At 34.8% G+C, this 15,556-nt stretch overlaps 1 protein-coding gene across 4 annotated transcripts in view; it reads left to right on the plus strand.

Moving 5' to 3' along the window:
• Window positions 1–15,556, plus strand: part of RFX7 (regulatory factor X7) — a 132,240-nt gene that overhangs the window by 56,180 nt on the left and 60,504 nt on the right. For all 4 annotated transcript variants that reach the window (XM_053223983.1, XM_027067317.2, XM_027067316.2 and 1 more), the window contains one exon: window positions 6–39. In XM_053223983.1, the coding sequence (XP_053079958.1) occupies window positions 6–39 (34 nt within the window). The remainder of the gene's footprint in view (window positions 1–5; window positions 40–15,556) is intronic.

Here is a 15,556-nt window from a genome sequence, read left to right on the forward strand (position 1 = left end):
TTTAGCAAAACTGTACAATCTAAAGTGGACTGCATTTTGGTAAGTAAAATAACTAATATTAAAGTTCTTTTGTAATAGCTTTTTCCACTATATCAAATATATTATTCTTGAGTAAATATTTATTTTAAATATAACTCAATTTTAGCAAATAAAATTTGACATTCAATTACAACCCTATTGGTGAACTGGCTACAAGCTATGTAAATACTTTCCTATATCTCATCAATAATGAAATCACAACCTGAGGCTGTTGCGTGTTTTTGAAGCTTACTGGCTTTTACTTAAGATGTTTGATGGTTTGGTTTTGTTGATAGCATGCATATTTTTCCTATTTAGGTTGCTAGACATTAGGAATTAAAGCCAAGATAATAGTTCTAATTTATGTTGCAGTTAATAGAACTCTTAAAAATGAATTTAAATGAGAGCCTTTTTAAATGCTTCATGGATTAATTTTTGTTGGTATACTTTTCATGTTTGGTTTGATGGCCTTCAGGAATTAAAACCACAACAATAGTTTAAGATTGTATTTGTAGTTCGTTAGCTCCTCTCTTGAACATGTGAGGGTAGGACCTGAAGCTACTGGGGCTACTGGAATAGTACTGATGTCTTTAATGAAATCTCTGCTAATGGAATACTCCCTAGGCTCTAAAATACTCAGTGACTCTGCACTGTTAGATTTCCCCACAGTGTTCTTGTAGTTAGTCTTCTTCCTAGTTTTTTGTGACATCAGAACTTTCTTATTCAGGTTTCCATGTTCCTTATAAGCTAATTTTTTTTGTGGGAAAGGGAGGATCTTTACTGTCTGGTGCTGAAATAGTATGTAATATGTTATTAGCTTATGAAATTATTATGACCTTATGATATTATTAGCTTATTAGCTTCCAGGTAGGTGAATAAATGGGAAGAGTTCATAGGAGGGGTGGTAATTTGATCAGTTCTCCTGTGCTTTTCTAACCTAATAGGTGAGATTAAGTACTTCATGGAGATGTTTTTCCTTGTTTCTTTCACTTACCCTTTCTTCTTCTTCTTTTTTTCTTTATTGGCCTCACAATAACCCTCTGAAGTAGGTAATCTTGTTACCTTCCTTTTATCAATGAAGAAACATGCTGTTCGCTTCAGAAAAATAATTAAACACCTTCTGTCTAGCAATGCTAGCTAGATACATGGGATTCAGAATAAAAAGGACGTATTCCCTTGCTCTCAAGAATTCACTGTTGATCACAGTGTCATATTCAAGAGTGCTGTTAAGACCTAGGAAGATAGTAATTGGGGATGGAGGGATGACTTTGCACCCAATCCCCAGAGGATTTCCTATCTGCCCCAACCCTCAAGAGTTTCATTGTTTATCACTCAGTAGTTATGGCATACTGCTTTCTTTTCAGTACCTGAGATAGTGTTGGAGGATTATTCAGCTTTTGAAGAAGACTGGTAGAATTTGTAAGATATGACATTTATAAAATACTAAATAAGAAAAAGGCTTTTAAAAAACCTTTCAAGAGTTCAAAATTGTTTTTATGTTAGCATAAGGTTTAAAGTTATGTATATTTGATGAACAAGATAGTAAGATCTCTGTCCTCATGAACCTTATAATTTATTGAGTGAGGTATATATTAGATGAAGTCAAATAAATGAACATTGTAACTTCAGATAATGATAAATGCTATTTATCATTAGAAAATTTTTGTAAGGCAAAAGGAGGCAAGTCATGGGGGTAGGGTAAATTTAGATTGGATGATCTGAGGAAATGGCATTTGAGAGGAGAATCCAGCCTTGTGTGATGATTTGCCTGTGACACTTACTAGGCAGAGGGAATAATAAGTACAACGATTCTGAAGCAGGAAGGAATTGGGGACATTTACAGAATACAAAGTGCAGTGATCTGGAACTTATAGAGAGAGGAGAGAATGATAGGAGAAAAGTTCAGGTAGGGAGTTTTTTTTCATAAGGTATATTTGGCCATGGCAAATAGTATGGATTTCATTCTCAGTACATAGAGAACCAATTAAAGGGTTTCAAGTAGGAGAATAGTATGAAATGAAAATTCAAGGCTCTTGCTCCCATGATGGCAGTGGAAGATGGAAAAAAAGTATATGGATTCAAGGCTTATTTTGTATATAAAGCCAATAGACCTTGCTTGCTTTTGCATTGAATGTGCAGGGAGAAACAAAGAGGAATCAAGGATAATTTCTTTCAGTCTAAAAGATTTCCTTTAATATTTCTGGTAAGGCATGTTTGCTTTTAATGAATTTTCTTGGTTTTTCTCTGTGAATGTCTTTATTTGCCTTTGGTTTTAAAGGATAGTTTTGCTGGAAACATAATTCTTTATCAACAGGTTTTATTCTTCCATCACTTTGAATATGTCATTCTGCCGCCCTTAGCCTTTGTTGTTTCTGATGAGTAGTGAGTAATTTATCATGTTGTTTTCATGTGCATGATGAGTTTTTTTTCTCTGGTCCATACCAAGATTTATTGAAATTCATTCACTTGCTTGTTTGCTCACCCATTTACTCTAGCTTTCAACACTTTTTGTGTTACATGTGTATGTACGGATCACTTTGTGTTTATCCAGCTTGAGATTTGATGAATCACATCTATAGATTATTCTGATTGGGGAAGTTCTCAGCCATTATTTCTTCAAATATTTTTCTGTTCCTTGAATTCCCCTCTCCTTCCAAAGCTTCCATTACATGTATGTTGAAATGATTAATGTTATCCTTTCAGTCTCCGAAGCTTTGTTCATTTTTCTGATTGTCTTTCTCAGTGTTCTAGTTTCTCTGTCTTTATTACAATTCTCTTTATTTGAATCATTGTCATCATGTTTCCTGTGTATATTTAAACACAAGCACCCTTAGCCTGGCAGTACTACTGTCCGGATCATATGGGATAGGTCATGGGAGTAGACCAGGCAAGAATGACACAGACTTTCAACAATTTGTACCTAAAGTTCAGTTTTTAATGACGAAACATTTCTTAACATGTTGTTTGCCATTAGTGCCCAAAGCCCTAAAATTGTTCTTCTTGACAGTTTTTTATCATTATATAGTTATTTTAAGGGGAGGATTTGCTGACCTCATTTTCTAGATTCCCCAGCCTTCTCACAAAGATTTTATATGTTTTCTTGTAAAATTTTATTATTTTAGCTTTTCCTATTAGGTCTTTTTCTGTTAACCATTGTGATTTAAATTTGTGTTTTGTATGAGGTGAACTGCAGTCTTTATCTTTTACCATGTGTATGGATATCCAGTTGTTCCAGCACCATTTATTGAAAAGTCCACCCTTTCCCAGTCACCTCCTATGTCAAAAATAATCATGTGTGTGTCCTTTTCTATCCTCTTTTGTCCCATCCATTGCTTTATCTTTCCTTATGACATCACCACACTGTCTTTTTTGTGGTAGCTTTGTAGAAAGGCTTGATATCAGGTAATATAATGGTTGACATTGATTTTAGCATTTCCATGGAAATTTAGAATAGATTTGTCAATTTCTTTCTTTTTTTTGTTTGTTTGCTTTTAATTTATTCATTTTTGAGAGACAGAGAGAGACAGAGCACAAGCAGGGGAGGGGCAGAGAGAGAGGGAAACAGAGATTCTGAAGCAGGTTCCAGGCTCCCTGCTCTCAGTACAGAGCCCAATATGGGGCTCTAACTCAAGAACCATGAGATCATGACCTGAGCTGAAGTCAGATGCAAAAAAAAAGGAAAAAACGTAAGTCGACTGGGATTTTTGATCGGGATTACAGTGAATTTATAGATCAATTTGGGGTCAGTTGACATCTTAACAACAAATCTTTTAATCCTTGAGCATGGTATATCTTTATATTAGTTGGTTCTTCTATAATTTTTCTCAACAGTGTTTTGTAGTTTTCTATGTATAGGGTTTATATTCTTTATGCTTAACTTAGACCTAAATATTTTAATACTTTGGATGCTATCATGAATGGTATTTAAAAATGTTTGTTATATAATGTTTTATTGCTAATATTTGTGTAGACCTTGTAGTCTGAAAACATACTAAGTTTATATATTATATTCAGAGGCTTATATGGAGAATCCTTTGGATTTTCTACCTACTTAATCAAATTGTCCATAAATAAAAACATTTCATTCATATTATTTTTTTAAATGTTTATATATTTTTGAGAGAGAGAGAGAGACAGAGTGCACGTGGGGGAGGAGCACATATAGAAGGAGACACAGAATCCCAAGCAGGCTCCAGGCTCCTAAGCTGTCAGCACAGAGCCCAATGCCAGGCTTGAACTCATAGACCGTGAGATCATGACCTGAGCCAAAGCCGGACGCTTAACTGACTCAGCCACCCAGGCACCCCAGGATGTTTCATTTTAAACATCTATTTAATTTTATTCACCTTATTGCTCTGCTAGGACCTCCAGGACAACATTAAATAGAAATGGTGAGAGTAAATTCCCTTTCCTTCTTCCTAGTTTTAGAAGAAAACCATTCATTCATTCACTTTATAATATGATGTTAATACTACTTTTTTTCATGGATGCTCTTTTCAAGCTGAGAATGTTCCCTTCTGTTCCTGTTTTTCTAAGAGTTTTTTTTTTTTTTTATCAAATGCATGTTTTATTTTATCAAATGCTTTTTCAGCACTCATCAAAATAATCACAAGATAATTCTCCTTTCTTTATTCTGTTAACATGGTGAATTACACTGATTGATTTTCCCAAGTGAAACCAATCCTTGCATTTCTGTGATAACTCTACATGATACTCTATACTTCATGTGTTGCATTATACTTTTATATATTACTACATCAGATTTGCCATTTTGTTAAAGAGTACTGTCTGTATTAATTAGGGCTTTGGAAATACTATTTTCTTGTAAAATCTTTTTCTGTTTTTGGTATCTGGGTAATGTTGACTTCATGTAATGAGTTTGGAAATGCTGTTCTCCATTTTCTGAAGCAATCTATTTAAAATTATTATTTCTTTAAGTGTTTCATAGATTTTACTAGTAAAACTGTGGGAAAGGTATTAGTTACAAACTTAGTTTCTTTTATTATTACAGGGCTATTCTTCTGTTTATTCTTGATACAGTTTTAGTATTTTAGTCTTTGAAGGAATTTGTTCATTTCTACTATATTACTGAATTGTTCATGTAGTGTTGCTTATAATGTTCCTTTATTATCCTTTATTGTCTGTAGAATCTGTAGCAGTTATCTCTGATTCCTGATAAGGGCCCTTTATATCTTCTTTTTTTCTGGATCAGTTTAGGTAGAGGTTTAGTAATTTTATTGGTCTTTTCACATGAATTGAGTTTTGGCTTTATTGATTTTTCCCTTTTTGTCAGTTTTCTATTTTGTTTCTCTTCTAGTAAGTATTACTTCTTTCTTTCTGCTTACTTCTGTTTTAAATTATTCCTATTTTTCTAGCTCCTTAATATGGAAACTTGAAACATTTTTTCTTTTCTGTTGTAAGCTAAAGTGCTGTAAATTGTCCTATAAGCACTGGTTTAGCTGTATCCCATATTATGTTATGTTTTCATTATCAATTTTTTTTATATTTCCATTCTCATTTATTCTTATACCCATGGGACATTTAGATATATCTTGATCAGTTCCTAGATAATTGAGTATTTATCAACACTTTTTTGTTATATATCTTAGTGGATAAATTCAGATGATTCGATTACAGTAGTGTAATATAATATAAAGTAATAAATAAAATACAAAATATAAAGAAAAATAAGCAAATTAACCTGTAGTTAACTTTGAAAACCTTTGTGGCTGGTGTGAAGGAGACAAGAGAGAGGAGGGTTATTGTGTAGGATAGCTTTCACTATCAGTAACAGAATCACTGCCATCTTTTGGCTCAATGGAATCTTTTTCTTTTTGTACAACTTTAACAAGGAACCTATCCAATGACCTACAATGAAGCAAGAATTCCTAAGGTTACTCTTGTGTGGAAAAGCAAAGGACTGTCCATAGGTGCTTTGACATGACAAAAAATACACTAGTGCCAATTGTGGGCACCTTGCAGTGTTCTGAAAAATTACTGACCGGCACACACCGCAGCCTGAGACCAAGCATCCGAGCATGGGAGACAATCACCCACAATCCCACAGCAAGTGAGAGAGAGAGAAAGAGAGAGCCATCCGCTCAGTTGTGATCATGTGACATTGGGCATCATGTAGTACTCGTATTGCAAGACATTGCTTGTTTATCAAGTTAAAATTTATTAGAAATGTTGGCTCATTTTGCAGAACACTCGCAGAACAAGTTACTTGCAATCCAAAGTTTCAGTGTGTATTCAACTGTCATTGGATGGAATGTTCTTAATCTAACACTTAGGTCCAGTTGGTTGTTTTTTTTTCAAGATATAGGGATCCTTTTCTTCCCCCCTTATTTCAGTTACAGAGAGGGATACTAAAATGTCTCTCTTGTGATGGTTAGTATTTTTTTCTCTGTGATCCTGGCAGATTTTGCTTCACGTATTGAAGCTATTATTGGACATAAATATGTAGAAGTATTATGTCTTCTTTGTAAATTGGTTCTTTTATTATTATGATGTTTCCATTTTTATCTCTGATAATATTTTTGCTTTGAAGTCTGCTTTGTCTGCATAATCTTCCCCTCTTATAATTGGTGTTTGCTTGTAAGACATATCTTTTTCGAACCTTTTTTTACTCTTAAGTATTATAGGTCTTTATGGTCAAAGTGTGTTGTTGCTGTTGATGACATCATATACTTGTATCGTTCTTACCCAGTCTGACAAGCTTTATCTTGTTACTGCTTACTTGTATGGTTGAGTGTACACATAAGATTTTGCATTTATTTTCTTGTAGGTCTACTGTTAGTTCTCCTAGTTTTAGTTTATCTGAAAAAAAATCCTTTAATTGCCCTTAATTTTAAAGGACACTTCTTTGAATAAAGAATTCTAGTTTTTCTTTCATCATTTTAGCAGTGGTGATTCACTGTCTTCTGGCTTGCACAGTTTCCATTGGGAAGTTTGTACTTATTCTTGTTTTCCTGTATGTAATACATTCTTTTTTATTCTCCTTTAATATCTTGTAAGATTGTTTATTAGTGGTTTTCAGTGGTGCTATTATAATAGCCTTGGTATGATTTTGTCTGTTTTTGTCTTGCTTTTTGTTCATTGAGCTCCTCAAATGTGTGAGTTTATATTTTTCACCAATTTTCAAAAAATTCCTAGTCATTGAAATATTCTTCATTGCCCCTTCCATCCTGGAACTCAAAATAGGTCACAAAGGCTATGCTTAGTTTTTTTGTTTTCCTCTTTTTGCTTCATTTTGGATAGGTTATATTTCTTTATTATCACATTCACTAATATTTTCTGCTGATGTGTCTAATCTGCTGTAAATCCCATTGAGTGAATTATTATCTGTTTTAGATCTTGAATTTTTCAGGTCTAGAAATTCTACTTGGATATTTTGTTTTGTTTTATTGTCCATTTCTCTTCTTATTAAACCCTTGGGCATATTTATAATACTTTCTTTTAAGTCCTTGTTTGCTAATTATATTATCTTTAAGTCTGTTTTATTTACTTATTTTTTGTTTATTGCAGTTATGGGTCATGTTTTCTTCTTTGCGTATCTAATTATTTTTAATTTAGTATTTATTTGTTTATAGTGTGTGGGTTTTGTTCTCTTCCTTTAAAGTGTATTAAAGCTTTCTTAGGCCAGGAACTAAATTACTTGTAGGATAGTTTGATCCTTTGCTGTGTTTAAGCTTTGTTGGGGCAAATCTATAATGGCATTTATGTTAGAATTTAGCTTTTATACTAAAATATAATTTCTGGTGTCTATACTGCATTCCTTGGGTGTTCACTGAGATCTCTCAATTCTGTCTAATCAGAATTTGAACATGTCATAGACAAATACAGTTCCCTGGTGATTCTGTACCCAGCTTCATGGAGTTTTTCTGTACTCATACAGTTTAATATTCAGCAGTAGATTGCAAATCTACATGATTTGTGTAGATTTTGAAGTGATTTCATATCTTCCTTTTGGTAGTTTGCTTTCTCAAACAGTGATCTGTGTCACTTTAGTGTATCAGTACTTGGCCATGTTCTGCTTGAGTTCCCCCTCCTTGTACCATTTCACAAGTTGCCTTCAGATGGAATTATCTTATTTGTGTCTTTTCTCTCAGATGTAACAGTTCTATGCTAAAACAGTTGTTGGGTATGTTTTGTTTAGGTTTTTAGTTGGTGAAGCTGGGAAAGGTGCTCCAGTGTCAGGTACTCCTGTGTGGCCACATTCATAAGCCCATTAATAGATATTTTAAAGATTCAGTTTAAAGATTTATTTAAAGATTGCTAAATATAATGGTCTCAGTCCCTAATTTCACCACCCTTTTTCACTTGACTGTTGATCATTCCCTAACCCTCCTCATTTAGTACGTTACTATTCTTTTCATTCCTTAGGTACCACACTATCTTGGTTTTCCTGCTACATCTTAGGCTGTCCCTCTCCAGTTTCCTTCAAGAGCCTCTAGTACATGTCTGCCTGAATTGTCTGCATTCTGTCTGTATTTGCCCATGATGATTTCATCTACTTTGATGGTTTCAATTAATGTCAGTATGGTGATGTGTGCTAATTATACATCACCACCTTAAGGTCTAGATTTCATCTATCCATCAAGTTTACCAGAATGTCCCATAGTTACTTCAAACTCCTCTTTTCCAGAACCAATCTCATTGTATCATACCCCAATTCTGAACCTATTAGTTTCTTATTGCTGCTACGACAAATTACCATAAACTTAGTGGCATAAAACAAAACAAATTTATTACAGTTCTGTAGGTCAGCAGTCTGACACACCTCACTAGGATAAAATGAAAGTAGCATCAGGGCTGTGTTCCTTTTGAAAGCTGTAGGGGAGAATCTGTTTCCTTGTCTTTTTTAGCTTTTAATGGCTGTATCTTCAAAGCCAGCAGTGGCTGCTCAAGTCTGTCTTACACTGCATTACTTTGACACTTCTCTTTTTGTGTGTTCAGAGTTCCCTCAGGCTCCCTCTTACCTGGACACTGGTGATTACATTGGGCCTACTGTATAATCCAGGATAATCTCTCCATCTCAAGGTCCTTAATCACATCTACAAAGTCCCTTTTGCCATGGAAGGTAACAGGTTTACTGTTTTCCTGGGAAGAGAAGATTAGGACATGAACATTCTTTGTACCATATTGTCTTAGTGGATGTACTCATTCATCCATCCTAAAAACCTGGTAGTCATTCTTCATTCTTATTCTCAGTGTACCTCATATCTGGTCAATCACCAAGTCCTGTCAATTCTGCCTCCTTAATTGATCCATTTTTGTCCGTCCCTACTGCTGCTGCATTAATCCAGGTTGCCATACTTGTTAGAAATACTGCAGCTCTTTCTCTGCTTCTAGACTCTTCACTTTCATTCTGTCCTCTGCAGCACCATTATAATCAGCTTTATAAAATGTGCATCTGTTATTTTATACCCTTGCTTCACACCTCTCACCAGATCCCCATTATTCTTTGTTAAGTCATGGGAGACCTTTCATACTCACGTCTTACTTCTCTTGTTTAACCTTACCTTTTTTCACTCCCTCCACAGGCTCTCATTAAGGCATAGCGAACAGTTGTGAAATAAGAGAATATATACTCTCTAGAATAGTGCTGTCCATTAAAACATGGCTAATGAACACTTAAAATGTGGCTAGTGTGACTGAAGAACTGAATTTTTATTCCATTTAAGTTAATTTCAAGTGAAATAGCTACATGTGACTAGTGGCAACCAGTTTGCGTTGTGCAGGCCTGGTTCTCAGGCCTCGTTGTGCAGCAATGGTTCTCAACCAGAGGCATTTTTGCCCCCTATGGGACATTTGACAATATCTAGAGACAGTTTTGATTTTCAACAGAGTGTGCGACCAGCATCAAGGAGGTAGAAGACAAGGCTGTTCAAACATTCCACAAAACACTAGACATCACCCTGTAACATACTTATCAGCCCAAAATTGTTAGTAATGTTAAAGTTGAAAAAACTCTGGTCTAGACCATCTCTTCTTCTTCTTCTTTTTTTTTTTCCTTCTTTTTCTTTTTCTTATATTTTAAGATTCTTAGGTATCACTCCCTCTGGAATACCATCTGTGGTTTCTTAGGTCTGAGTTTGATACATCTGTGTCCCATATTATCCTGTGTTTTAATTACCTTTCTTGGTATTATGTAGTCATCTGTATGATAATTATAATAAGCGTTTTTATTTGTTCTTAGCTTCTCAAGTGTAGGAATATATTCATTATAATATGGGCAAAGGCATATGACAATGATCAATGCATATTTGTTAGGTATATGAATGAGCATAAACTAATCAATTATTAAACATTGCAATTTAGAATATAAAGAAGGTTGCCACCTTCAGTTTAGGCATTTTAGAGACCTTAAACTTGCTAAGATATTTGAATTTATTTTTTGGAATTACTTCACAGTTTGCCAGTAAGAACAGAAACTTATTTCATTGTTTTGGAGGAAAAGAACATTTTTTCTTTTTCTGACATTTTCCCTTTTTTCTTGTTCTACTCTACTTACATATACCCCTTCCTTTCCTACTCTCCTGTTAGGAGATAACCATCCTGAGCCACCACCACTCTCCTTTACAGAGTACAGATGGGGAACTAAAACTTTACTGCATAGATGCAGGAAGGACGCAAGCAAATGAAGTGGAACTAACAAGCCAGAAACTAAGGAAACTGTTTAGCAGCATAGCAGAATGGCTCAGAGCCGAGGCTATAGAATGAAACAGACGTGAGTTTGAATCCTTGCCCCAGCCAATATTACCATTACTGTTTGAATTTGGACAATTTTAACCTAAATTAGTTTTGTAACAAAGGACATAATAACAGTACCTATCGCAGAGTTGTTGTGAATATTAAATGAGATAATTAGTATAAATACAGTGCCTGGCACATAATAAGCGCACATGGCAGCTTTAGTTGACGGTGTTATATGTGTAAATTGATAATATGGATCTAATTGACTTAAATTACCATAAATTTGTTTTTAGAAGCCTAAACATTAGTTAAAGACACATGTTCATCATCACAGAACATATCGTTTAAAAATGAATGCTGCCCATATGGAAACACTGAGAGGAGAGCATTGAATCCCTGAAACCTTGTGAACGGAAGATGGAAAAGGTTGGAAATCTCCTGGCTAAAGCCTTCTGAGAAGCCAGAAGGTGCATATTGTAGAACAGATGCCGGTGTCAACACTCCATACTCTCTCTTCCTCCAGGCCTTTGTAGATGCTATTTCCTCTGCCAGCTGTGCCCTTCTCAGGTTTTTTTCACTTGGATAACTCCTGCCCCTTCGTTTGGACTCGGTTCAGAAACCTTTTCAGAAAGTTTTGTTCATCTACTAAGAATGAATTCAGCTGCAGATAACAGAAAACCCTATTGGTGGCTTACAGAAATAAGAGTTTGTGTTATCTAACAAGTCCAAAATTAGGCATTCTAGAGTGGTGCAGTAACTCAACAATGCCACTGGAGTCCTAGGTGTTTGTTTTTTTTGTTTTTTTGTTTTTTTGCTGTGTCATCTTTTGTTCCAGTCACATCATTGATGGCTGCTGCACTTACCTGCCTTTGTCCAAATGGTGAGGCAGGAAGGGAGGAAAGGCAAAAGAGCTTTCTTCTAGAGACGTTCTGTCTTTATTTTAGGATACTTTACTTCCTTTCTGAAAACCCACTTCAGAAACTTCAGACTCCAGAGTAATGTCATTTGGGTACTCCTAGCTGTAAGGGAAACTAGAACATGGAGGATTTTTTTTTTCTAGCCTCTATATGAAAGGAAGACAAAGAAGAAAATGGTTAGCAATTTATGTATATATGTATATATATACTAGTTCAACCTATCTGCATTACCTTCTCATTTAAGAGCCCCTGCTTTCATGCACCCTATAAAACACTCTGTACTCCTCTTAAAGCTCTTACCACATAGTATGCTAATCACCAGATTAATTTGTTTTCTTCTCCAAAAATAAGCTTTTGGAAGTAAAGACTATTTCTTATGGTCTTTATATCCCTAGTGCTTAGCACAGTGTCTAGTACATGGAATATACTCAGTAAACATTTGCTGAATGATTATTCACAAACAATAATTATCAAAAAGAATGTATAATATGCATATAATATACATATAATATGCATACAGTTTCTTTGTATTTGTTATTGTTTTTGTTGTTAGCGTTTATTGAGTATGTATTACCATATGCCGATGAGTACTTTACATGTTTTATCACTCTGTCTTCTTAATTTGCCTATGAGGTTAATCTTGTTTTCATCTTCATTTTATAGACAAGGAAGCTCAGACAGGTTAAGTAATTTATCCAAGGTCATAAAACTTGATAATTGGTAGAATTAGGTTTTTAATCTAGGTAATCTGACCCCAGAACCCAGGCTTTTAAAACCTGTGATATACTATATCATTTTTTAAAAATATCTGAAACATGAGTTTATTTGTGAATTTTTTGAAATTCTGTTTCTTATTATAATCAAGAATTATTTCTTAAAATGTTAATCAAGAATTATTTTTGAAAATAATTTTCCAACTTTAAATCTGAAATGAAAAAATTAAAATCTGATTTTATTATTTTACTGAATTTTAATAGTCAGTAATTCTAAATGCAATTTAGTTTTTTGCATGCAGGTTGCTTGAATGCGTTTTAAAGAAATAACATTGTCTCTAAAACAAAATAGCTAAAATTATTCTAATTAATTAAATCAATTATAATTGCGAAGACTATACCACTATGAAATCTAGAAGAAGTGAAAAATTTTAAATTGTATCTATGCTAGTTTTAAAGCCTAGCATTTTGCCTGTTTATCAGTAAAGAAAAATGAAAATATTTGTAGTGGTATAATTGTGAATAAAATTTTTTTGTTAATGTTTTAATGCTTTTGCAATTAAAGCATTTGGTTTTTACTTAATGATAGCCAATATATCTTAAACTAAATTTCTCATGAGTTATAACACTTTTAGATCTATAATGTCATTATACATTTGTAAAGTTGATCCAGTTACATTTTTTTTTTAATGTTTATTCATTTTGAGAGAGAGAGAGTGCAAGGAGGGTAGGGGCAGAGAGACAGAGGGAGACACAATTCAAAGCAGGCCCCAGCTCCAAGCTGTCAGTACAAAGCCTGATGTGGGGCTCGAACCCACAAACTGCAAGATAATAACCTGAACTGAAGTTGGAGACTTAACCAACTGAGACACCCAGGCATCCCCCAGTTACATTTTTTATAACCAATTTAATAGTCGAGACTAAATCTTACCCTTGCCATACCTAGTACTGGAAGATTAGCTAGACCCCAGCAGAATTTGAAAGCTGCTCAGTCCCTATTGCTTAGTCCTCTTGCCTTAGTTTAGTTAAATGAACTACCTGACAGGTGTAGGAAGGCCTGAAATGTGAGAGAAATAACCATGAGTGTAATTGGTATAGGAAAAGCCTGTTTTGGTTAGAGTCCATCACAGCGAGTTGGGGAATAACAGTTCACATTTCCCAAAATATGGTCCTTGGAAGAATAGTCCCATAGAATGTTAAAATATTATGCAAAAAGTTTGAAAAGTCAAAAATGTTTCATGAACTTTGGATTAAAAAATATCTTAAAAGCTGTTAATATGGTGTTACATGTCATGAATCTTAAGTACTCAGTGTGTTCTATACGTTTTTCCCCTCATAAGACTTATCATGAAAACGGTTTTCTGGGCCACACTGTTTAGGAAATGATTGGTAAAATCTGTAGAGCAAGTTTCCAGAATAGAGAGAGAGAAATTATTTCCCGTATGTTATCATTCGGAACTACCAGGATATCGAGAACTTCCTACTTACGTTACTGTGTTTTCGGTGTTTGCACCACCAGGAAGCAGTGTTTCCAGCAGTTCTAATGTTCAGGTTCCCTAAATGATTAGTCCTGCTTTGAAATTATTAGAACTAATAATGGTTAAGGGGGCGGGCAGGGGAAAGACTATATGTTTTGGTTCCTGTTAGGAAAGACTAATGTAAATATTAAATAACATTCAGTTTGTCAGGAAATCAGTCGGAAGTACCAAGAAAAATATATGTCTCATGGATTAGGCAGTTCAACAGCAATCCTAGTAAGAATATAAATGTAAGATTAGACAACCTTTGCTTACCTTTTTTCTCATTAGTTGGAAAGATAAAGGCTTAAAACCAAGAATAAGGGAGGGTATTTTAAACCATTTGAGTCCATATTTTAAACCTCTCAGGAGGAGTATGCTGCCTGACTTCTAGGGCTCTCTAACGGACTAACTGACCAATATTGCAAAAGGGCTCAAAACAAAAAACAAAAAAAAAACTGTTTTACAGAACTGTGCTATAAATCCTGGGATAGGGTTTATTCATATGAAAGTTGACCAAAAGAGGACTTTGTAGGATTATCATTAAGAGGGAGAAGTGGTAAGTGACACAGAATTGCCAGAAGACTATTCCTTTTAGAGGGTTGGAGAAACCTGAAACTGGGTGACAAATGCCATCATTTAGACCATTCAAGTAGTGAGGCAGGTTCCCTCCAGAGGAGAGCTCTCAGGAGGGTCCTCTTGCAAGGGAGTACATTAGAAAACTTGAAAAAGTGAACTTGTGATGAATCTGTATTAAGTGTGTCCTAGGTTCTGAATATTGATTCATTAATCCTTTAAAGACTCTGTCTCCCACTCCCACTAGAATAGTGTTTGTCCTCCCTAAGGAAATGAACAAAAATTAAAAGACTAAACTATGTTTTAAAAAACTTTATCTCTTGGGACGCCTGGGTGGCTCAGGCAGTTGACTTCGGCTCAGGTCATGATCTCGCAGTTCATGAGTTTGAGCCCCACATTGGGCTCTGTGCTGACAGCTCAGAACCTGGAGCCTGCTTCCGATTCTGTGTCTCCCTCTCTCTCTCTCTGTCTCAAAAATAAATAAACATTAAATAAACATTGCACTCTTTCTCAAAAATGAATAAACATTAAAAAAATTAAAAAATAAAAAACTTTACCTTTTTAGTGAGCACCAAAGCCTTTAGTGAGCACCAAAGGTTGTTTTCAGGTAAAGCAACCAACTTTCTGGGCACATAGGAGTTGTCCATTACAAAATCTAAAACCTAAAAATAGAATCACAAAAAAGGCACCAAATACCCCATCTGAAAAATCCTGTTTAGCATACTATACTAGTAAGTTCATTAGAACAGGCAAGGAGAAAGCCAAGCAAGAAGTCTGTCTGTGGGAAGTTTGTTCATTTATCAGATATCAGAGATCCCTATGTGGAAGTTCAGCAGTACCTGGATCCTCACCAGGGTTGTATTTGGAGCACTGCAATAGAGGATATTTCCCTGGCTATTCTAGTATCATTTCATCTTGGCTTATAGCATCTTTTTAATATGGCTTTCTCTGAATCTAAGTACATTCCTGGATTTTAAAACATATGCTAACTCAGATATGGACTGGATGGTAATAACAAGCAGGTCTTTCCAGCAAATCAAGCTTCTTAGTGCTTATGGCCCTGGAAGGAATCAGCACTTAACCCTGTAGACCAGAGGAACTAATCTGGAGAACCACA

Source organism: Acinonyx jubatus, chromosome B3 (assembly GCF_027475565.1).
Source record: "Acinonyx jubatus isolate Ajub_Pintada_27869175 chromosome B3, VMU_Ajub_asm_v1.0, whole genome shotgun sequence".
Taxonomy (NCBI): domain Eukaryota; kingdom Metazoa; phylum Chordata; class Mammalia; order Carnivora; family Felidae; genus Acinonyx; species Acinonyx jubatus.